The 24,897-nt window shown below is 40.5% G+C and overlaps 1 protein-coding gene across 3 annotated transcripts in view; it reads right to left on the bottom strand.

The window, feature by feature from the left end:
- Positions 1-2,281: 2,281 nt before the first annotated feature.
- Positions 2,282-24,897, bottom strand: part of LOC106518240 (ankyrin repeat and BTB/POZ domain-containing protein BTBD11-A) — a 206,330-nt gene continuing 183,714 nt past the window's right edge. Inside the window, exons 7-17 of one of the 3 annotated variants that reach the window (XM_014009429.1) lie at positions 21,522-21,623; positions 20,794-20,887; positions 18,336-18,471; positions 13,869-14,011; positions 11,350-11,528; positions 11,058-11,163; positions 10,002-10,104; positions 9,811-9,892; positions 8,287-8,355; positions 8,083-8,196; positions 2,282-5,437 (exon numbers count right to left, since the gene is read on the bottom strand). In XM_014009429.1, the coding sequence (XP_013864883.1) occupies positions 5,195-5,437; positions 8,083-8,196; positions 8,287-8,355; positions 9,811-9,892; positions 10,002-10,104; positions 11,058-11,163; positions 11,350-11,528; positions 13,869-14,011; positions 18,336-18,471; positions 20,794-20,887; positions 21,522-21,623 (1,371 nt within the window). In that variant the 3' untranslated portion in view covers positions 2,282-5,194. Of the gene's footprint in view, positions 5,438-8,082; positions 8,197-8,286; positions 8,356-9,810; positions 9,893-10,001; positions 10,105-11,057; positions 11,164-11,349; positions 11,529-13,778; positions 14,012-18,335; positions 18,472-20,793; positions 20,888-21,521; positions 21,624-24,897 lie in introns of all 3 variants that reach the window. The other 2 variants (XM_014009428.1, XM_014009430.1) reach the window with 2 other exon arrangements.

A 24,897-nucleotide genomic window follows, 5' to 3' on the forward strand; every position in this document is an offset into this window, starting at 1 on the left:
TGGCCTTTATTTTAGGTGAGGGAACCAGGTGGCAGGTTTGGGAGAGGGCAGTTTTACAAAGCCCCTAACCTGCATGTGGGTTTATATGGTTGCAGTTCCTCTGTTTGCAGTGAATAATTGTGGATAATTTGTTATAGATTACTTTAAAACTTGGTGTTCAGTTTGTCTCCAAGGTTGGATCCTTTGTCCCTTTGTAGGAGTTTAAATGATATAATGAAGAGTCAGCGTGTGACGATTATTTGGTGGTCTTATCTTTGGACTGTAAGACCCACAACAATTGTTATACTGGTGTCAGAAGTTAGATCACAGCTTCAGATTGTCCAGCTAAAGCAAGGCAAGTTTGTGCAGTGTGTACGGGGAGGTTTTTGGTTATGTGGGCAGAGTTGGTCAACACCGTGATTAGTGATGGGGGCGGAGTTTGGCTAAACTGACTGATTAGACTGACTTGTGGGGGATGTTAACAGATGTGATTGTTAGCCACYGTTGGTGTATAATGGTAATTGGTAAAATTATTGGTAATTCAAAAAGAAAAAAATTGTATAGGTCTTCTGGACGGGTTCTTCTCTAATGAAACGTTTCGTCTCTRCTCCAAGAGACTTCTTCAGTCTGAGAGTTTCAGGCAAAATTCAGGCTTTTAAGCACTGCCRCCATGTGACTGATACTCACATCACATGGCTATTGTTGACACCTAATTAACACCTATTGTTAACAGGTGTTTAACATTTAACATTTCACTGATCACATCAACTCTGTGGATGAATATATTAAGTTCACACGAGAGGATGTAAAAAAATGGCAGGTTGGCGTTCCTGGATTGCGATGTCTCGGTTTCGGATGGAGGACGGTTGGAAACTGGCGTGTATCGTAAGCCCACCCACACAGACCAATATTTGCATTTTGACTCCCACCACCCACTGGAACACAAGTTAGGAGTGATCAGGACTCTGTACCACAGAGCAGACAGTGTCCCTACAAACCCAGGAGCCAGGCAGAAAGAGAAATCACACACACGACAGGCCCTGGAGCAGTGTGGTTATCCTGACTGGGCTTTCCTGAAAGCAGACAGGAAACACAGACAGGACTCCATGCAACCTTTAGGTGAAAGTGAAGACTCCAAACCCAGACCCAAACCAGTGGTTATTCCYTATGTTGTGGGTGTTTTGGAGAAACTGAGATGTTTATTTTCTAAACATGATGTCCCAGTGGCTTTCAAACCCCAAAACACATTACGGCAAAGGCTGGTTCACCCCAAAGATCCGGTGCCCCGGCACAAACAGAGCAATGTTGTATATGCTGTTAAGTGCCAGGAGGACTGCGACCAGTTATACATCGGGGAAACAAAGCAGCCACTGTTCAAAGAATGTCCCAACACAGACGAGCTAATTCTAATGGGCAGAACTCTGCAGTTTTCACTCATTTACAGGCCAGCGGTCACTCTTTCAGAGATGAGGATGTTCTCATTCTTGATGGAGAGGAACGTTGGTTTGAGAGAGGAGTAAAAGAAGCCATTTTTTGTGACGAAAGACCGTCCGTCATTAAACAGAGGTGGYGGCCTCCGTTTTCAGTTGTCCCCCTCCTACAGTGCTGCTATTGCCAGTATCACTCCACCCCCTGTTAACAATAGGTGTTAATTAGGTGTCAACGATAGTCATGTGATGTGAGTATCAGTCACATGGAGGCAGTGCTTAAAAGCCTGAATTTTGCCTGAAACTCTCAGACTGAAGAAGTCTCTTGGAGGAGAGACGAAACGTTTCATTAGAGAAGAACRCGTCCAGAAGACCTATACAATTTTTTTCTTTTTGATTTTTTACCTGGATTACTGAGATGCATCAGGACATTATTGGTAATTATTTAGTATTTCCCTTATTTATGCTGACTAGAGACTTTTTGGCAGTGAACAGCAGCAAAGATGTGATGAAAGATAAATAAACGTGTAATAAAATAAAAGTAAAATAAAAGTATCGAATTGTGGGGGTTCAAATTGATGTCTGCCCCCTGAAAACCAGGAGTACTCAGGTTTGACCAAACATGCTTGTAATTCCCACTGGTAATTGCTGAGTCATGTTCGCCTCCCCTCCATCAGCACTGACCTTACATTTTGCTCTTCTTCTGTTCTTGTGATTGTCATTTAAACTGAGTGCCTTACGCCACCACCTGTTTGGGTGGAGAACTGTTTGATTAAAAAGCAGAACTCAGAGGTTGATTAATCTATGGGGGCCACAGCCACCAATGGCCACCCTCTCTGGCTCCGCCACTGAAAACAAACAAAAAAAGACGTTGAGGTGTTTCAAACTGTGGTCTTTATTAGCTGTCCACAATAGCATGTCATGGAATGACAGAAACTGTAGCATGAGTGTAACATTCCTCTTTGTTGTTATACTCTACCAGATCTCTGCTTCGCACACCATGTATAATTTATTCTTCATATATATATTTTTTTACAATTTACATGTTCTCATCAAAGGAAACCAAACCCCTGCAAAATAATGAAAACAAAATTAAATAAAAACAGAGCTAAATTTTATCCCCAGTGTGGATTTGAGTGATTCCATGCGTTTTTCCACTGCGCCTATGGGAGATAACAGGAACAAATACGCAGCATAATCAAAGCTCAGTCAAATAAAAGGAGAGTATTTCAGGCAAAGCTGCTGCACAGAACACATTCCCAACAACATTAAACAAGAAGAGCCATGCAAACTGACATTTCCTCTCCGGCTTTGAGCCAAATCGGAATAAAAAAACAACAAAAAAACAAAACTAAACAAAAAACGAAACAATTGATAGGTGCTGAAGTCAGTCCTGTTGCTACTGGCATCACATTTAGACTAATAAAAACATAAAGTCTGAGTTTAATCTCATGTTTTATTGTTGGATCACAAATATTTCGACTGCGTGAGGCTACAGAAACACCGGCACTAACAAGTGCTTGACATCATCAGAAACCTTCATGGAGACCAAATGCTTTGCATCTTAAGTTACATTTCATGTGGAAATGATGCAGTACAATATGGGAATATGTCATGATTTGTTCATGTTATCGACACAGAAAAGCTCAGGTCAAAACAAACACAACATACACAATGGGCTGCCACGAATATGTAAATAAACAATAATTTTTTTTGCTGTTTTCCGCACACATTTATCTAAATTACGACTCTTTCAGTTAATTATACTTTAGCTCATTAAAATCTAATGGAGATATTGCTTAATCTAAAGGTTTTAAAGCATTTTTTATTTTTACACATCTTTTTTTTGCTTTTAAAAAACAAAATAAGCGCTGACATAAAGTAAAATATATAGTGCTATGTATGTATATAAGAAAATAAAACTGTTAAATATCTATATTCTGTAGCTATTTACAGAAATTCATTTATATATATATATATTTTTTCTTATAGAGCTTTAAACTGGGCCAAAAAGATAATTAATTTCAAATGTGCTACCATGTTTTATTAAGTCTGAAACACTTAAATCTATGACATTTGCATTGAAAGCCTTTTTAAAACAGTTACATTTATTTTGGTTTGCTGCTGGATTGGTGAAATTGCACATTTTCTCGACTTTTCCCACTTTGTTACATTCATTGATATTCTTTGAGTTCCTCTGAGAGAAAGGAGTTTTCATAAAATTTGCTGTTTTTATTTTTATTAAAATACTATACAACTGCATAAAACTGTTTTTAGGGTCGATGTTTTCCCCAAAACGAACACTAGGGGGCAGCAAAGCTCTAAAAAAGTGACATTTCCGGCTTTGAATGAAATAAAAATATTAAAAAACACAAAGAAAAATAAATGTATGGCTAAGATTTAAAATCCATTATGAGCCAAGATGTTTGTTTATAATTTGGCCTAATTTCCATCATCTGATTGGATCAAACAACCAGTGCGACTGAGATAATAAGCAGGCGTTAATAAGCACAGATAATGGGTTAGTCTACAGATTACAAGCATAAATGTGTGCATTAAACTCAGTCCAGATATCTGAATTGATCTGAATGTTCAGAGCAGAAATGAAAATCAACATGCATCTGGATTTTCTGATCGTTTGGAATGTTCCACAAAATAAATGAAGGTTAAAATCCCCCCATTGACTGGACCCACTCAGCCCAGTGCTGCACACAAAAAAAGCACGCCCAAAGCKAAAACACAGGAGTCGAACAAACGGATCAAACATGCAACTTTGCATAAACGGAGACGTACAGCAGGGAAAAAAAACGTTCAGTATTGTCATCAGCCAAGCAGGTGTGGGAGAATTTATACAGGTTTACAAAAAAAAAAAAAAAAAGAAAAAAATGAAAGTAAAAAGACAAATCAGACTTGATATTTACACTTTGCTTTAAAGCCCATTGCTCAAATCCTGCTTCCATCTGCAGCTGATTCAAGTTAATTAGCAACGATTTTTGTTTCAAAAACTGGTCCATGAAGTCAGCTGTTAATGAAAAAAACCATAACGGCAGCTCTGTTGAAGAGGTGTCATGCAAAAAAAATAAATAATAATAAAAATAAAAAAGACCCACACATTTTAATTTCCCAGTTGGAGCGTCCGTGTTTCAGCGGTGGGTCAGCATAGATTTCTCTGAGTGGGCCGTTGTTCGTCCGACTCAGCGCAGCCGCGGCGGAAGTTCCTGTGATCGGTTTTGGTTTCTGCGCGCGGGCAGACGGTAAACACAGTGACGATGTGTCCAAGCACAAAAAAACGGACGGGACGGAACACACACGAGTCCACCTAAAAAAAAGCCTGCTGGCTTTGCTACGGGTCACTGGAACGGGTCGTAGAGCAGAGGTTCTGTTCTGGCCTGGAGTTCATTGCTGCCATCGCTTCAACTTCAAACCCAAGTCTCTTCTTTCTGAGAGATGACCAAGCTGAAACTCTAACCTCTGAGTGAAAAACAGTAAAYTGTGGATTCATGCATGTGGTTTATTGGGTCTAGGTGACACTAGCTGGTCTGGTTATTATTAGACGGGGTGTGGAGTGAGCAGGACGGGAGGTCAAGGCAAAAATAATAATAAGAAAAAACAAGTTTCAGTCGTTAAAAATCAGCACGGAGCAGAATTAAAGGGACAGCCTAGAATAAAAACTTCTAACAGCTTGTTGTTTCAGCAGGTGGGCGGGGTTTGATGTTACATAGATGCTGCGGTTGAACCAGAGGGCTCGAGAGAGAGAGCGAGAGAGAGAGAGAGAGGGGGGGGGGGGGTCACACCACAGAGCCCTTGGAGGTGGAGAGGTGGATGGAGTGGATGCGAGTGGCCAGCGTCTTCTCCAGCTCCTGCAGGATGTCGGAGCAGATGCCGGGGCTGGACGCCAGGCTGGAGGCGGGGCTCTCGGCAGGAGGAGGTTCGTACAGAAGCTGCTTGAAGCTGTCGAGTTCCACCAGCAGCACCATGTTCTTCAGGAAGTAGCCCTCGATGAAAGCCGTGAGCTCCGAGGCGCCGAGGAACTGCAACAGAGACAATGATGAGTCGTTAAGAGCGTGGCGGAGGATAATCCCGAACCCACCTGGAAATGACATTTTCTAAATAGAAACCTTTGCAAAAAACTTTAGCAGATACTTTGCCAAACAAGCCTCTTGTTTAGTTTGTGCATTCGAAACCATGACAACAATGGAGCCATTTTTTTTAGTTTTTTGCATCTTGACTTGCTCCTTGTTAAAAGGAGCACAGACCCAGTGGATGGAGGACAACAGAGCTGCTTCATCAAAGCTTGTTAGCTTTTGTGTTAGCGCCACACTAATACACATACATAAGGCYATGTAGCATTAGCTACATACAAACTAAAGCCACAAATTTGGTTCCTGGACTTTGCTGGCCAGATGGAATCGATCTTGGAGAAAGCTGATGGTACGGTTCGGCGGAATTTGTCCACGTTATTTGTCTGACTGGATTCTCCACCTTGAGATGTACCAGCGGACATTAAAGCAGATTGGAAATTGTTGTTGTCTGTTTGGCTCTTCTGTTCCCAAACAACTGATTACAGAGCTGGCTCTCCCTTACATGGCCTTGAGCTGTTGGACTAAATGCTTCCTGGTTGGATTACGTCGACTGAGGGTCTGTCCCACTCCTCCCCCACTCTCACACCCGTCTGTGATCTGGTTCCTGGAGCAAGTTGAGGGCTGCACACAATGAACAGTTACATCCATATTCTGAACTATGGCTGCGCAGGTTTTGGGGACTCAATTCCTCGGGCTCATTCTTCAGATATTCACACAAGTGCATACAACTGTTGGGATCCAGAGTTTGTCAGTTCCAGTATTCATCCACTAGATGTCCTCCTGGAGCACAAGCCTGCAGGAGGGCAGAATATCCAGCAGGTGTGTAAGCCCCACACCTGCAAATCATCTACCTTCATTAAGAGGAGGATAAGAGGAGTCTGCAGTCAGCTTTTCGATGCCTGAGTGTTAATTCTTGTGGTAACCTCAAGCCCTTAGAGTACTCTCTGAGTTTTTCCTCTAAATTCTCTTGTGCCTAGACCTTTGAGATAACTTAGTCCTGTTTGTGTTCCTAAAAGGTCCATTGATGGTTTGGACCGGTTCCTCTGAGGTCCTCCAACCTTAAAGATCATCTTCATCTCTCTGTGCTGTTTTGGACTCCTCCACCCAGGGCTGCCATCTCAGGACTCCTCTCTCCTCAAGTACGTAACCTGTCTGCCCTCCAACCTGCTCARCATTCCTTGGCTCWCGGACTCAACCCCTCGGATCCCACTCACCTCTCCCTGGCCGACCTGCTTATCTTCATAGTGAGCTAAGCTCCTATTCTGTTTACTATATACACCTTCCTGGCCTCATCACCTTTCGTCCTCCACCGATGTTCCTGACCCCCCTGCCCTGCGTCTACAGGACCACGTTGGACCAAGATCACTTTAATTTAACATAAAGCATCTTAAAACTTTGTTGCTTCCTGGAGTGTTTGCATGTGGGTCAKGAAACTCTCTAAAACCATGACAACAACACTCATGGCTTCAGATACACGCCCCCCTAAACTCACTTACTCCTCTGGCTAATAAATGTGCTCTATGCAGAGTTAAAAAACAATAAATAAAACACCTTAGTGTTTTTTCCCTCATCTTCCCTTGTGTGGTTTTTAGTTTTACATTTAAGGGTTGTGCCTCCTCATGTCTTCATGAAGATGATCCTTGCTCTGTGCAGAGTCAGTGGCTACATGACCTGGGGGCACCTGTTCTCCTATGTTCTGTCTTCTGAATGGGTGTTCTGAACTGTAATTGTGCTCTGTACAATGACAAAGGTCTCTCTAATCTAATAACGTAGGTATGGTGCTAGCTATATCGCCATGTGTTAGCTTGGGTGCTAACGCAAAAACTAACCGGCTGTTTGTCCTCCATGTTTAAGGCCGAGTCATATTCCCCTCCTAAATAAACTTCCTGCAGTATTTTTACAGTCTTTGTTACATTTATAGTGCACGTTTATCAAATGTCCAATGTTACAACTGGGGGTTCCCTTTTATACTTGGGTTATGCAGCAAGAAGGAAAACTGAATAACCACAAATTAAAGGAACACGTACTGCCTGTTGCCTTCCATGTTGGAGTTTTAAAACTTGACAAATGATGGAATTGTAGAATTTTTTTGACCATTTAACACACAATGCAGGGTTTCCTTCAGTATATTGTCCTCCTGCCAGGTTATGGTTTATTTAGAACTGGGAACAGGTGGTTTGGACCTAGCATTACCAATTAGCACTCCGCTACTGCTCCCACTCTACTGGCCATACCACCAGGCTTAGCCTTAGCTTACTACATGATTGATTTAGTTCAGTATCTCAAACTGTTCCAGTGAGTCATAATTAGAGGCTACAGAAAACTCTCTTTTTGTGTGGATGTGTTATCGCCACCTGCTGGTGTGGCTCAGGTATTTCAGATTTATTGTGTGGGTTTTTCTGCTGCTGGCTGGATATTTCATTTTCAAACTGAGGGAAAAGCATCTGAAGTACGAGTAGTGTTGTCACCAGGGCTTTATTAAAGTTTCAGCCTCAGTCAGATACAGTGCTAAATCCTCCCGTCACCATGGCAACAAAGCACCGGCAATCCCACAGATTCTTTAACCCAGTAGTGATTTGCACAAGCGTCCTCACCTTGGCGTGTTTGTAAAGGTCCACGCAGGTCTCGGTGGTGATGTTCTTGGTGCAGATGATCTCACAGTGTCTCTGAAGGGCCTCTAGTTGGAAGAACTTGGCTGCAGACAGGAGCTGCGGGGAGGAGGAACAAGGCACAGCGTGAGGGACGGGCGGCGGGATCAGGCGAGCGCAGCTGCTCTGCGGGCCGCCGCCGTGTCTTACCTCCATCACTTCGGTGTTGCGTATGTGCAGGGACTCAGTGCCTCCGCAGTACAGGTACTGCATGACCAGCTGGAAGAGACAACACGGGCAGAACCGCTATAAATATTTTATCGAATCGTTTAAAGGCAGTGGAGCATCGGCTAATCAAGTCAGGGGAAAAGGACAACAAAAATGTGATTTTAATTTTAATGGCTGAAAGTTCTGCTACGTTACATTAAAGCAACAGGTTTTACAAACAAACTCTTCTTTCTGTAATATTGGTTTTGATTTGTGATTTTCTGTTAGTCTTGTTATCCTCGTTGTTTTCCTGCCTCTTCTCCCTCGTCACACCTGTTCCTCATTTCTCATCATCACACCTACTTCCTGTCAGTCATCATCCCCCCGCTCCTGGGCTTCGGCTACTTCCTGTCAGATCCTGGCCGTTTCTCTGCCCGTCCTGTTCTTGTTTGGTATCAGTGTTTCTAGCCCTCGCTCGGCTATTTTTTCTTTTCTTTTCAAGTTTGTGATTTGGAAATAAACAACCTCTGGTCCCATCTGCCCGTCAGCTGCCTCCCCGTCCCTCAACCTCCTCAACTTATGACAGAAACACGAGCAGCTCCGATCCAAACACAAAAAACACAGAGGGGGAAAACAAAACAAAACAAAAAAATGTCTGGATAACAGCTCGTATATTTCTACAGCTGCACACCCTGCAGTTTCACACAGCCGCTGGAGGTTTGCTGCTTTGAAAGTTGTTTGCACGTAGCAATAAAGTAATAATAAAGAACAAAACAAAATGCAAAGTGTTAATAATTAAAAAGACAATATATTAAAAGCTACAGCTGTCCAAACAGCTTCACTAACTAAAAATAAAGCTTTGCAAATGCTAACCTGCTACACATGTAAAAATATAGAAGGCGCTAACGTTATCACTAACTGCTACGTTGCTCGTCGCTCAGCTTGCATCTTTGTCTCCGTCGAGCTGAAGACTGTTGATGACATGAAGACATCCGAGATTTTGTGGATTTCCCACAATTCTCGTGACATCATTCCTGGATTCCTCCTATTTTGCACTTTTCTAACTACGTTTTTATAATAAAGTTTTGTGAAAGAAATAAAATGTTAAAGTTGGCAAAAGCCAATTATCTAACAATTTACAAAGTTAGTGAAAAAGATAATTTGCTAAACTAATTGCTAATTCTGTTATTAGCTGATTAACAGGACCACACCCACTGATTAAAACAGAGCTAAGCTTTATTATTTGGTACTTTCCCTCCAGTATAATTTGGCTTTATTTATTTTAATACAACTGTATAAATAGCTTTATACAATAAATAATTTTTTTATTTGCACAAGTGGAAGAAATCACCAAAATAAAAGCTTCCTTGAAAGAATGCAGATTCCTGGTGATTTTCATGCAAGTTTAAGACCAGCAGTGTCCACTCAGCTACATAATATCACGCCCTCTGACACATAAATACAGGCAAAAAAACAAAAACATAACTTATGTAGTTTGTCCAGATTAAAAAGAAACGTAAAACTTACATGGAATATATTATACTTGACGTGGCTGATCTCAATGCAGGTGTTTTCTGCTGCTGGCCTGTTTTGGAGCAAAGACTTGAACCTGAATCAAGCAAAATAAATAAATAAATAAATAAATAAATAAATAAATAAATGCAACTTTTTACACAGTAAACAGATTTAAACAAGTTTTGAGCAACAAGTTTTGATACCTGGGCGACGCTGTAAACAGCAAAACCTTATGTGCATAAAAGGGTTTCCCCTCCACCAGGAAGGTGACATCAGACATCTCTTTGTTGTTCAGGAAGTGGGGGTCTGAGAAAATCAGAAGTTTGCATGGACACTTATTACATCACTTAAATATGAACATTTTAAAGCATAAAACAAAAAAAACTTAATAATTACTGACTTTATTTTGACAGATGTTAAAGAAACAGCAGGTGGCGCTGTAGCACACTCACATTTAATTAAAGTTCACTCCTGAGTTAATTTCCAGTAATAATTCATAATAAATCACTGAATAAACACAGGTAGGACTCAGACAATTAGAGGAATAAATTAAATTAGATTCATTTTTAGTTTCAGTGAAGTGCTAAATTAGTGGTGATCCTTGCTGAGAAATAAAAAAGGTGTTTATCGGAGACTGAATCATTAAAATAACTTCTAATAAGTGCATTTGTTTAATTTTTTTCATCAATTCCTTACTAACATTATTTAAAGTGCCTGTAACATCAAATTTTTGTAATAAATATGAAAACATTTTTAAAAAGATAACACTGAAAATTTATTGCAAAATAAATTTCACGCCGCTGAGACGAACAGTTGCTGAGATATTTGCATGTGAAGTAACAGGAAGTGAGGTCAAAGGGGAACGTCAGAGCATTTATACAACTAACAACACAGGCTGTCGAGAAGAATCTGATGTTTCTTTGGATTATTTTGAGTCACTATCGGAGAGATGAAGGAGAGTCAGTGTTCAAATAATATTGTGTAAATAAACAAAAAAACTGAGTTTTCTTTCTGAAAGAGTTCCCCTTTGGTGTCACTTCCTGTTTCACTTTGAGCCAAGTTCAAAAGAAAATATGTGACAAAATGGGTAAAATCGTGAATTATGCCACATTTCTTCAATAAAGATTTTTTTTGTATTTGAAGGATTTGCATGTCACAAGCACTTTAATGTTTTCATATAAAGGAATATTTCTGCAGCTACGCATTTTAAAGCCCAGAATGACAATTTTGGGCATAAAATAAAAGAACTGTGGTCTTACCCAGGCGTGAGGTCTGCTTCTTTTTGATTTCTGTCAGTTTGGGGATTGGGAACGGTCCGTAGCATTGTGTGAAAATGACTGACAGCTGCTGGCTTATCACCTCATTCTGCAAACACACAGCAAAACCAGTGAGAACTAAAAACGGTTTGCACATATTAGAGTTTTGTGGCTTTTGTTTTCCCTCAGCTATTTGTTTGGGAGGAAAAAATGCTATGCAAATATATGATAATGCTGTTTGGAGTGTTGGTAATTTCTGCAAACGTGAACAAACTGATTTGATCTCAGCTGGGACCTTGCTGGATCGGAGGATCTGGAACATGAGCGGCAGGCCGTGCGTGATCAGCTCCTCCGTGTACTCCTCCTCCTGGATGCAGCTGAAGTCTTTGAGCAGACCCTGGATCAGCGGCCGGCGGTTCTGGAGGAAGCAGGTGCGCAGGGACTCGAGCCAGGTGTGCAGCGTCCAGGGAACGCCTGGGAGACACAAGCGGGGACGACGGTAAATATACGCCTCGTTCGGGGCAGGAGGAAAAAAATAAATAAATAAAACAAAAAGAGCACGAGCAGAGTCACAGGCGACAGAACCGACCATGTTGTCATCACTGTGTGGCGTTACAGCGAGCTGACAGGGGACTGATGATTGGTGGGTTAGTGGTGCATGAACAAACCAGCAGCTGAATTTAGTTAAAAACAGAAAAATGGTTTGGAAGAGATTGATGGACATGAAGAAAGCTTAAATCACAGCATGATGGATGTTTCAGCTCAAAGTACAGGTTGATGAATCGTGTGGAAAACTTGCAGATAAGCGGATAAATTTATCATTTTATTGTTTGCTTCAACGAGCGTCAGAATATATGTCTGCTCTAAGTTCAGTCTTGGTAATTTTGTTTACATTCCTTGACAACATACAATAAAGAATGCTTATTATTTTTTGGTATCAACCTAAATTATCAGCTAAAATGACCCACCTATTAAACACAGCAGATAATACATAATGTATCTACCGTATTTATTCTTATATAATACGACCCCCCCCTTTTTTTTTTAGCTTAAATACCATAAAAAATTTAATCCTCAAACTATATTCAATTTCAGACAGACTAAGACGTTTCAGCCTTTGCAGTCTTTATACATATCAGTAAAATGATCATGGACTGTTCATTTTATTTTAACAGCATATGTACTAAAAGGTATTTTGACAACAAATATATATCAGCCATAGCAACATCATATGAATTCTGGCATTTTACACATAGTCCACCAGGAGGCGCCAACACAAAAGTCAGAGACTTCACATGAGATTTGGGCCATCTTGTGGGGGAAAAGCAGATTACTTCCTACTCGCGAGCACCCCCTCTGGTGGGGAAACGTTCTTTCAGGGATACAAACCTTTTTCAGGACAGCGGTAGACGGCAGCCATTACAGACGAACATGTGTTTGTTGTTGTTCGAGGAGCGGCCCGGTCACACACTAATGTCATTAGTTCACTATCATTACTGAGGTGCAGGACTACCCCACCCTTTTTTTTTCCACATCATGTCGCCTGCCTGGATCTGTTATTATCTCGCTCTGAAGCACAGGGGAGTGTCAGAGGTGAGCTTGTTTCAACAGCTTTTTATGACGCGGTCTCATTTCCGGCATTTTGTGAATGAAGCCGATATTTCAGTCAAAATACATAAGTAAAAATATTTATCCGAGTATAGTACTACCCCCCAACTTTATGGATGATTTTATGGATTTAATTTTACATATTATACTTGAATAAATACGGTACTTGAAAAGCTGTTAAAATATTGTGAAGCTCAAATGACCCACAAGTAGGGCTGCACAATATATCGAAAATTTATCGTCATCGCGATAATAGCCAGTGCAATATGCATATCGCAACAACTGCATAAACTGCAATAAATGGTTGACTCAAAAGTTAGCATTTATGCATTTTGTCATTAAAATGGAAGCTTGAAAAATTTCACCAATCAAATGGAGCCCTTCATTTATTTGTTCATTTAAAAAAAAAATCAGCCTAGAATGGAAATGATTAGTTCATTTTAGGTTATTTTTTGGGAAAGATAGCACTACATTCATACGTATTTGATCATTTATCGCAAGTCATTTCGAAATTATTAAGCACTGTTATTGCACATCGCAGGTTTTCCTAATATCGTGCAGCCCTACCCACATGGCCTTGGTTTTCAAATTGAGGCCTAAACACAGCGGTGGTATCATGGTCTGGGTCTGTTTTGATACAGCTGAACCAGACAGAAGGAAAAAGTTAGGCTTTTTAGAAGAAAAGCAGCAAGGTTTTAGTGAGGATGAAAGACACTGTTAAATATTTAAAATAATCTGTTTAGGTTCTCTTTATGTGTGTTTTAAGTAAAATCTTTCTGTAAATCACAGGATAGAAATGACTCCACAAAGAGTTTGGGAGGCCTTAATGTTCATAAATCAGATTTGAGTTAATGCTCATAGACCTAAAATACAATCCTGTGGTGAATAAAAAGCTACATTTAATGAAGGAACGCAGCTTAAAGATGCAGTTCCACCCTAAAACGATCCGACCTGCAGCTCCGGTTTCTGTGGCTGTTTCATGGTTGGATGAGTGGCTGAGGTGTGGGAACGGGAGCGGACAGGACAGGCACAACATGAGCACATCTGCAGGACAGCTGGAGGCACCACAGAGCGAGGCGTGTGTGTGCCACCGAGGCATGCATTAGTAAGTCTGACCTAAGCTGCGGATGTCAATGGTGATGTCCACATGGCCATGCTCTGCGCTATGGTACATGGCCTCTCTCAGGGCCCTCAGTCTGGCCTTTCCTGTTCGCAGCGTCCCGCCACAGTTGGCCTGGGGAACCAGTCTCTTCTCTCCGGGCTCCGAACCCTCGGCCAGGATCTCCTCCAGGGACATCACGTCCCCCTTTTCCTTCTCCGAGTGGGACAGGAGCTTCCGAAAGACATTCCTGAAAAAAAAAAAAAAAACCCCAGAACAAAACAAACAAACAATAAATAAATAAGTAGAAGAGATGACAAGCATGAACATCTAAGATAAAGAGATCAAATAGCAGAAAAAAAATTAAGAAGGGTTTGACGATGCAACATCTCATTCTTGTGCTGTTTCAACAAAATATTATAAATCAAAATGTTCAGCTCCTTCAGGACCTTCCATCTTTGACTCTGTATTTGTTCACTTTAAGACATTTAGCTTTTCAGGCCATTTTTTAATCTCTGAAAATAAATGGAGCTGTCATCAATATTCTTGAAAATTTTCATTAATCTTTAGTAATTTTTTACCTTTTGTTGTGGTTCTGCTTTTTGTACTCCTTTGCATAAATTTCAGATTCCTTCAGCTTCTGATTTGAGCTTTTTTTAGCTATCATTCTGACTTTTTCTTCTGCTAAATTCTACTCTTTGTGATCCTTTCAGCTAATTTATGCTGTTTTATGTATTTTAGCTCCTTTTTTTGCTAATGTGAGCTTTTTTTTCAGCTAATAGCTTTTTGTACTAATTTCAGCTTCCTTCAGCCTCTATTTAGCTGATTTTAACTTTTTTCTGTTTTTTTTCTTTCATTCATTTTTGTGGTTCTTTCAGCTACTTCCAGCAGATTTAAATTGTTTTCTGTGTTTTAGCTACTTTTTAGTTTTTTTTAAGCTAATCACTTTTATCCTAATTTCAGCTTCTTATTGTTTAATTCAACAAATGTGCCCTTTCTGTTTCTTTGTGTTAATTTCAGCAACATTTTAGTTATTTTTAGGCTAGTTTCAGCTTATTCAGCAAAAATCGTTCAGCATTAAGCCTTTATAATGCATTTTCAGAAGAAATGCAAATTCTTTACAAAAAGAAAACATTGAAAAAACATTTTAAAAAGCAAAGCTGAAAAACATTGCAAAGCCCTGCAGCATTAAAAAAGACGAAAAAATGACAACATTTTTCTAAAATATGCCTGAACTCGTTAAGCTTTTTTTTTTAGAAATGTTATAAAGATCAGTCAAAATGAAATCAGCATATTTTTTGTTCATCAATGATTATTGTGTCCTTAAATGAAAGATTTGAAAGAACTACTATTGAGTTTGTTTACCTATGAAAACAGCCAAAGTTATTGAAAAAAGGTCAACAGTGATAAATCTGTTTCAGTTTGAGAGTGTCGGTCTTTCACTAATTTCTTGTTTCTTCGTTGTATGGTTTTGTCCTATGGGTTTGTGTTATTTTGTAATTAGCCACTTTTTTGGTTATGTTTGAATAAATTATCACAATATTTGAACTTCTCAACAAAGAGGGCTGATGATGTTGATATATTATGCATTCCTGCTCAGATTTGTTAAGTAAAGTAGGCAGACAGGCTTGTAAAACCACCTAAATTGAGGCGTATTTCACCTGTCGTTCCAAATTTCTGCACCTGCATTGTGACGCAGCATTTCTGCAGCCCCACTGGTGGTTTGGTGACAGATGTCTCCATGTTAGAAGAATTGATTAGAACACGTAACAGTTTGAGTGTGATCACAGGCTGATAACTCATCGCTGCACCATCTGCTCCATAAGGAGGAGCTCCACTCGGGTGCAGCGGCACATCCCTTCCATGCTAATCATTAAAGGTTGATTTAGCACAATTAAGAATCTGCTGGGGGATTGAACTTGGTAAAAGTCCAAGCAGTTAAAAAAAAGGGGGAAACAATCGTACATCAAATACCTCCACCCTTTTATAGGATTTGGACCATGACTGCTGTCATGTTCAGACATATGAGGTGTGGGCTGGTTCTGTTCATCTGAAAGGTGTTGGATAGGGTTAAAGTCAGGGCTCAGTTGGGGCAGCTCAGGTTCTTCCTCCCAAAAATGAAAAGAATAACATCATTTTATGAAGCTAACTTTAAGGAAAGAAGTTTAAAAAAAAAGCTCAGATTGTCAGGTTTTGTTAAGATAATTGTGGCCTTGTTTTTAGTTTTATTTCTGAACTTCAGTCTTTTTCTTGGTTTGTTTGTTTTGGTCTTGCGTCCAGCTCGTCACACACACCTGGTCCTAATTTGCCAATTACCACACCTGCTCTGCATCAGCTTACACACATCAAAGTTGTACACAATCTCTGGTTTGACCTTTGTTTAGTTGTTTTTCTAGATCAAGATGCTTTCTCTTTTTTCCCTCGTTTAGCTTCTACATTACACAATAAGCTACAAACTTGCCCAGTGTTTTCTTTGAAGGAGGGTTCTGTTGAAAGGTTAGAAACAATAAGTATCTTACCTGCAACAGATGGCTCTTTCGAATGTCCTCAGTTTGGAGAAATGGGTTTAATTCGGGCCTATAGTGATAATCAGGTAGTCTGAGCAGGGCTAAGGGTAAAATCGATATTCCAGAAGTGCCTCCAGGCTGCACCACAAATGCTATAGCTAGCTGCTACTGCTATTTATACTTGTGAATAACTGTAAAATTCAAGGTTGATAACTTTATAAAAGTTTATAAAACAGTGTCAGTACAGATTGTTGAAATTAGAGCTGGCAGTAACTGGACTAGCCATTAGCTCATCAATTTTGTCATCTTAATTTTTCCAAACTGAAGTTGCTCAAAGATAAAAAGCAGTTTTTCATAATCTTTCAGCAATCACTTTAGCTTTAAATAATTTTTTTTCTTCCATCTGGAGAAGAAAATCTTCACCTACAAGCCATTAAATTAGCTTGCAAACTGTAGCACAAATGCTAACTGTTGCTAACTATAGTCTGACTCAGATCTATAAAATGCTTAAGTGACAACAGCTTGGCTGGTTGCATGTGGTCTGTTTAGGGTTATCTGCGTATAAAAGTGACAAATATGTGCATTTTTGAACTTTCAACTAAACCTATCTAGTTTTAGAACTGTTTCATGACTAGGTGTGCAAGTAAAACAGACAAAAATGTATAAAAAAATGAAAGCAGATGCTAGAAGATGTATTTCTTTGCCATTTATTTTTTAGTAGATGTTTACCCAGAACTTGAAAATCGTTTGTATGGACCCTTGAATGGGAGAAAATGTTGTAAAGTGTTTTTAGGTGCTATGACAGTTTAAAGACACAGTGTGTAGGATTTTGTCAAGTCTTTTAGCTGAAACTGAGATAATCATTGATGACAATAATAAAAAACATGTCTAATCATTGCAGACAAAGACCTTGTTTTATTATTTTTACCTTATAAAAAGCTGTTTATATCTCCATGGTCGCGGGTCACCACTACAGGCAGCCGCCATCTTGTCTACAAAGGCTCATGAAGGACAAACTGCGGTGGCGGCGTCAAAACGGTTTTAGTTGTAATACTATAAATGTAATATTTGTTGTCTGTCATTGTAGCTGGGATAATTTTACTTATTAAAGCTCATAATCTTCCCACTTGAAACATCACTAGCCCTGAAGCTGCTGGGAGACATCGCGGTTGGAATTATCAAAGGTTTTTGACACCTGAGAGACACCGTAGCAACTCCTTTGCGTTTGGAAGCGGGGGGTGAGGGTGGGGGGAGGACCAGGGAGGATGATTCAACCACTCACATACATGTCAACTTGTACGGATTGTTCGTAATTTTGCAGGTTTACGGACGTATAGCAATCTCACGGATTTTTTAAGTCTTACGGATTTTTTTCAAAACCTCATTGTCAAATTTATTATCTAACATGTCAGAGCCTGCAGGATGATTTCAAAAACAATAAATAACATCAAAAAGCCATCATCCAACCTGTTCTGCTGCTAGAAATATGTTTTGAACTTTTTCCACTCTCCTCTCCTCCTGCTTCGCAGCGAGGCTGACCCCCCCACCCACCAGGTGCGAGTTGTACGGATTTTTAGCTAAATTTACTGATTTTTGAGGATTTTTATACAGCTAAATGTCCGAAGAGGTTGACATGTATGCACTCAACCACTAGATGTCGCTGAAAACAACAAATCCTACACACTGCGCCTTTAAAAGGAGACCGATAAATAAGTTCGGAGCATTCACAGGCTGCAGCTGATTCAGTCCTAATTCAGTTTAAAGTTGCTCCAAACACACTGCAGCCTGATCCCAAGCTATAATCGATTGTCTTAATAGGGCTGCTTTGTGCTGCCGCCGTCCCTCGCTCCGCTCCGTTTCCCCAGCGCCCTGAATGTTAATGTGCTTTATCTTTACCCCGCTGCATTAAAGCCATAAGAGTGGGGGGACGAACTGACTGCGGTGCTCGTCGTCACAAAAACTGAAACGCCTCCTGCGCCCCAGGYTGCAGTTGAGGAGCAGGTGGAGCGTGTTAACGGATCGATGCCGTGAGAGTGATGGGTGCTTGTGTGAGATTGCCGGTGTCACCTGTGTCCGTGTGACGCTGCCAGGCTGAACGAGTTCATGTCTCCCAGCGGGGCGGAGGAGATGCCGTTTCGACACAATGTACCAATCATGGGGTCGGCTCCTCTGTCCAGAAGCAAGCTCACCAACTCAAAGTTACCTAGAGAGGGTTAAAATGTTCAGACATGAGGATATCATCGTAAAGTCAGTGTTTTTTTTTTTTTTTTTTAGAAATTGAACATGTTGTAGTGAAAATGTACTTTTACTGTAAAGTGCAAAGTGTTTTTTTTTTGTCATAACTGCAATAAAAAACATCAAATACTCTCTGGTTTTTGTTTCCCTAAAGTGATTTTTTAAATTTTCCTCTTTTCTTGTGGACATCTTAAATGCATCTACAGCGTTTAAAGCTTCTGCGACACACAGCAACTCTTTGAGTGGCTTCAATTATCCAAAACATTAGTCACGAAAAACCGTCTTTTCTTCTTGTCTTCTCATGAGAAYTAATTTTAAAATAAACTGAACATGAAACAGAACAAGGTGTATTTCACTTACTTRATTGAAGACCATTCAGTGAATAAAAGTTCATTTGTGAACAGACAAAATGCAGTTTTCCCTTTTATTTTCAAACAGGGTTTGATTAAAACCCTTTGTTTTCCAAAGCTTGCGCTGCTTTTTGTTAAAGATTTGTTTTAAAGCAGAACAGGCAGGAGTTTCATCTGGAGCCTGGACCTGCTGAATGATTTGTTTGCTCASGAAGACTTTCACTCATTGCTATTCATTAGCAAAATTAGCTTTGGGATTGTGGTTTTTYTTTCACCTGCATTATTTATTACGTAATTAGTAGGACGTTAAGTGTTTTTTAATTTTCTGTGGCGGTGAGTCCCTTGTTACCATAGCAATGTGGCTGTTCGCATCTTCCTAAGGTCGATGAAACATTCCTGTGAATCAGTTTTTTTAGGACCGTGTCAGGCATTGGTGCCGATTTTAATACAAATTAAAGATCCATCAATACAAGTTACCAATTTGTTTCCCTTTTTAAAACTAGAATAATTRAACAATTGTTAGAAAAATGACAAGAGAATTTGTATATTTTATTCATTTTCAGAGCTATCAGTCTGTTAGCTCGAGATGTGATAGGAAATTGTTAGCATGTCAAGCTAGCAGTGACTTTTTGGGTTTCTGCTGCTTCTCAAACATTATTGTAATAAAAATAACGTTTTTTTGTTACAAGTAGAAAAAAACGAGCTGCTGGACGTATGTTTGCCACACACAGCATCATCTTACCTGTTCGTTAGTTTAGCCATTTGCTAAGCTGAGCCAACAAAAACGATCAATGTTTCAGTCAATATTAGCTTTGGAGTAAATATTAAAACACATATATTTATTTTTTTAAGACAATCTGTTCTGCGAAGTGGATAGTTATGTACAGTTTATAATTATACAATGTGAGTTTTGATACAATGTTTAAAAATTGTGCATAGCGGTGCATTTTTTAAACCACAAGGATACTAGCTCGGCCCAAAAAGTTGATAAATAAAATATTAAAAATGAATTTAATTGGGAAAAAAAATGGTCTGTTGTTAAAAGCAAAATGGTGTTTTCTAATTAGTGTCTTTACTGGGGATTTCCTACAGTTTTCTTCAAGGTCTTTAAAGATCAGCAGCATTAGCATAAAAACTACAATAATTATTGAATATGCTCGCAAATTCAATCACGGTCCACTGTATTTATTTTATGTAAACATGTTTATGTTAAACATTCTTTTTAATTGTACGACCTACAAATTGCTAGCAAATAATTTAAATTGTTTTATTTAAAACTAACTGTGGAATCAAACTGCAGGTTTTTCATACAGCTGCGACAAATAAAGCTTCAAATTCACTGCTTTACAGCATCAGACGAGAAGGGGTTATCTGCGGAATCAWAGTGGGCGTGTCACAAGAGTGGGCGTGTCAAAAGCATAAACACTGTGGGCTGCGAGGCCTACATGACGGTATCCTTAGATCCTGCTTGATCTCTTTGCAGCCTGACCCTGACCCCAACACTAAGGTTAACCAGGAGAAATGTGACCCAAGTAGGGTTCTCCAGAAAAAGTGGTGCTGTACAGTAACGCCCCTTTTGTTCTTGTCCAATGAGGTGGTGCCGTACGGTGACGCCCCTTTTTTGCTTTTCCAGTCAGGTGTGTCCCTTTAACAAAGTCTGTCAAATCAGGTGTATCGCTTTAGAATTGCATTTCCTTGTGACACGCCCACTCGTTCGCACTCGTCCGCAGAGACCCCTACTTGCATCAGACAGCAATCGAAGGTAAAAACAAACAAACAAACAAACAAACAAACAAAAAAAGGAGATAATTAAAACAGACTGAGAGCGCCCTCTGGTGTGTTCAGAGTCAAACGTCAAAAGCATCAAGAATCGGAACGGACGAGTCAAATCACGCTTGTCTCACGTCCTCCCAGGCCTGCAATGCTCGTTGTGCGTTTACCTGCYGCAGCAGCGAGCTGGAGCGGCGTCTCCGTGTAGTTCTCCGCCCCATCCTGCAGGGCGCCCTCCACGTTGGCTTTATTATCCAGCAGCAGCTGTGGCAGAGATGGGACGAACAAACGGGACGAGAGAGAGAGAGAAAAGCAAGGGAGGGGAAGATAGGGTGTTAAGTTTAGACTTGGCAAAAAATAAAATACTCGACTTTTGGAGAGACACTCCTAAACACTCTATCTTAATTAGTACTATCACTGATGTCGAGCTGAGGAGGAGGAAGAGGAGGAGTTTCATTTCCTGTTGCCAAAACTCTGTTTGTGGTGATGAATATTAACACTGAAACAATTCTAGAGGCAACAGCTCTGGTGGTGCAGCAAACCTTATCGTTTATTAAGAGTGAAGAGGCACTTGGCATGCCTGAGGCTATGTATCAGGCTGGCTGGGCGGCTCTGTTTAGCTCAGCTCTGGGAGTTTCCTCAGTGTTATGATGCACTCAGAGCAAAATAAAGACCAAGAAGTGGGGTCACATTGCCAAAGACTGTTTGAGTAGTTAAACCTTTTCATTTCACTGCACGGATAGGACCAAGGAAGGAGAAATAAGAAAAAAGAAACTGGACACCTGGCATCATATTATCATGATGCACCACAGCAATCATCATCATTAATCGTCATTTTAGTACAAAGGTGAGGGCAAGGGCCAGGAGGTTAGTGGTTACAGGTCATAAACGTCACTACCTGCACGACAGGGACGTGTCCGTGCAACACGGCGAAAGCGAGTGGCGTCGCCTGGCGCGTTTCAGGATAAACTGAGGGGTGCTTGTTTACTGTGCTTGGCACCTGGGAAGTCATAGGTGAAGTTCAGGGAGAGAGATACACAGCCGTTAACATTCAGAGCTCAGGGGAGTGGGGTGGGGTGGGGGAGGCGGGGAGGAGGAGATGCAGTATGCAGGAGGAGAGGTGTAAGCGAAAGAGGGCAAGATGGCAGAGGGAGATTTTCCTCGTGGAGTTTCGCAGCTCTAATCCTTCCTCTCATCTCAAATCCTCTCTGTAAAGCGTCGAAGCCAAGTTGTGCGTCTTGCCTGGACGAGGCTTTCTGAGCGCACTCTGCTTCATCTGTCTGCCTCCACCTTTTTTTTTTTTTTCATTTTAAAGGTGAAAATGAAAAACCAGAAAGAAAACGAGTACAAACACAAACATACAGGTGTTCCGGTGCTGACTTGTGAACAAAACAGCGATGGAATATTTAATCATGTAAACTGATTCCTGTATGTCACCCAAAAGGAAAGAAAAAACAAAAACCAGATGTTTTTTTTTATAATGTCACATTTCATTTGGGCTCTAATGTTAAACACTATTGGGACTGTTAGTGTTTGTTTATAGTGATGAATTATTAATGTCTTTTTAATTACAGGCAGCCTGATGAGAAACTCAAAGACGATGTCTGCACCAAAGGAAGGTAAATAAAATATGTAGTCAGTAAATATGAAACATCAGGTTTCACGTTACTGAACAGCTTTGCTCATCATAATTAGAAACTCAAATAAACACTCACTGACTCAAGAGTTATGCACCCAGACAGGGCGGTGGAAGTTCAATAAAACCACACCTTTTGAAAGGTCATGTGACCAAACAGCTGTAGGGGTGCGCTGCTGGTCTCCTGGACCACCCTCAGGCTTGGATACCTGCAGTGATTCAGTGCAGAATTCTAGTTGGACTTCCAAGTCGAAAACATCAACTAGAACGCCGCTAGTGTCATAATTTTGATTTGGGAAGTCGGTGCAATACGACCATAAATGACCATGCATGATGTCATCGTGTCAACATGGCTGCTTCTCGCGTCAACAAACTGAAACTCTTACTTTTATGGTTTTTAGCAGTTTTTTGTTCTTTACATTAAGTTAGCCGTACGTGTACTACTTTATAGCGATTATCAGGCGACGTTGTACACCTTATGCCGCATATTATATGCTATTGTTGTAAAGTCAGACGTAGGCAATCCTGGTCCTCAAGTGCTGCATGTTTTACTAAGTTCTGCAGACGCCCGATAATCACCCATCCATCCATCCATTTTCTGTACACGCTTCTTCCTTTTCAGGGTTGCGTGGGTCACTGGTGCCCATATCCAGCAGTCACAGCGCGAGGGGCGGGGTACACCCTGGACAGGTCGCAAGTCCATCACAGCCCGATAATCACCATTTATTCAAATCGGTTGTGTTGAAAAAGAGAAACAAGTAAAACATGAAGCATAGCGGCACTCTAGGACTAGGATTGCCTACCCCTGGATGTAAGTGTTGTTGCATTATTCGGTCAGAGCAACAAGTAGAAATGCTTTCTTTCGACGTTCTGACGAGCTGGAAGCTGGAACGCTTTCAGCTTGGAACTGACGTCAGTACGACTTCATAATTTCGAGTTCTGCAGCAACTGCAACAAACAGAGGATGTCATGTTCCAATAAACCACCACAGGTGACTCGATGTGTATTTGCATGATGATTTTGATGATGGCATTTGACTGAATGTAATGTTTATTGCTTGTTTTGTAATTGGCAACTGTATTATGAAATGTGCTGTACAAATAAATGAATTAAATAAAGTCACACCCTGTAGGGGTAACACTGGTGTTATTCTTGGTGTGCCTTCCCAAAACATTGTCAGGATTGGTCCTCTTCCTTTGATGTCACCATATGGTCATCCATCACCCGCTTCGGATGTTATCATTCATGAAATGGACGTTATTAGCCATTATCAGTCCCATAGAATGGCTTCAGACTGTCCCGACTGTGCCGCCTAGTGGGTTCTCTGTCCCATTATTTAATGGCTTCAGACTGTCAGCTGGTTAGTATGAGGCATAAAACCACTAAGGTTTTTTTATGCAATCTAGTTAATATGAGCAATAAAGCCACTAAGGTTAATTTTAGAGAAAATGACATGGACTACGATAAAGTAGACCAGACTCCGGCGGTAGCAGATTGTTGCATTCCAATGTATATGGCACTGGTAACCCACTAGGGGGGCACAGTCGAGACAGTCTGAAGCCTTTCTATGGGACCGATAACTGCTAATAATGTCCTTTTAATGGACTGATAACATCCGAACTGGCTGCAACCATGCTAATGCAGGACTGAGAGTGATCACTGAACCAGTCCAAATGCACTCGTCCATACTTTTATTACTCAGTCCTCTTTGTCCCGTTTGGGACATAAGTCCATTATCAGCTGCTTCCACCTGTTTCTGTCACTGGCCACATGTTGTGCTTAACCCCACGTAAGATTCATCTCCTTCAGTTCTGATGTCACTGTCCTTCAGCATGTTGTTCTTGGCCTTCCCTGTTTCCTTCTACCAAGTGATGTTCATCACAATGCTACTTTAGGGATATGCTTATCAGTCATTTAAAACAACAGTGTTTTGTCTCCACCCTCAAAATGTTGCCATTGGTTTTCTGGTATAGCCATTTGTTAGCCATCTATATGCTCTGGTGTTAATGCCAGACTATTCATAGAACAATGAACCCATAGTTTGACTGATGTCAATCATTAAGCCCAAGTCTGGGATGACATGCAAGTAGATATGACAATTCTGTCAGCGTAGCCCATCTTCAGCAATCAGAACCGTCATGCCAGACCACTCCTCCTGGGTGCTTCGCTTTTTTTTACAGTATGGGTGTTTATCCTTATAAATACATTTGGGTTTATGCATTTAATTTGGCTTCTGTCTTTGTCAGAAAAATATCGAAAAAGAAAAAAAAGGGGGGGGGGGGGATCAATTTGCCTGAAGACTTAAGCAGAGGTGAGGCATGGCCCAGATGTAGCAGATATCAACAACACAGCCAGCTTGTCTCTTCAGGCGGTTTGTTTTGAACTATTTTTAGGGGGAGGGCAAAATCTGCATTTCACAGGAAAAGCAGCAAACGTGAAGCATTTTGAAGCTTTTCCTTGACTTTTTGGACAACTTTTAAAACATGTTCTGGTAAAAGTTTCACTGAACGTTTTTGAACATTTACGATTGGTTAAGTGAATTCAAACTGGTTTATTTTCAAGTCAGCAACAGACACGAAACCAATGGAGCAATCACAACATTCAACTGTGAGGGGAAGGATGAGCAATTAAAAAAAAA

The sequence above is a fragment of the Austrofundulus limnaeus genome, unplaced genomic scaffold (genome assembly GCF_001266775.1).
Source record: "Austrofundulus limnaeus strain Quisiro unplaced genomic scaffold, Austrofundulus_limnaeus-1.0 Scaffold58, whole genome shotgun sequence".
NCBI lineage: Eukaryota > Metazoa > Chordata > Actinopteri > Cyprinodontiformes > Rivulidae > Austrofundulus > Austrofundulus limnaeus.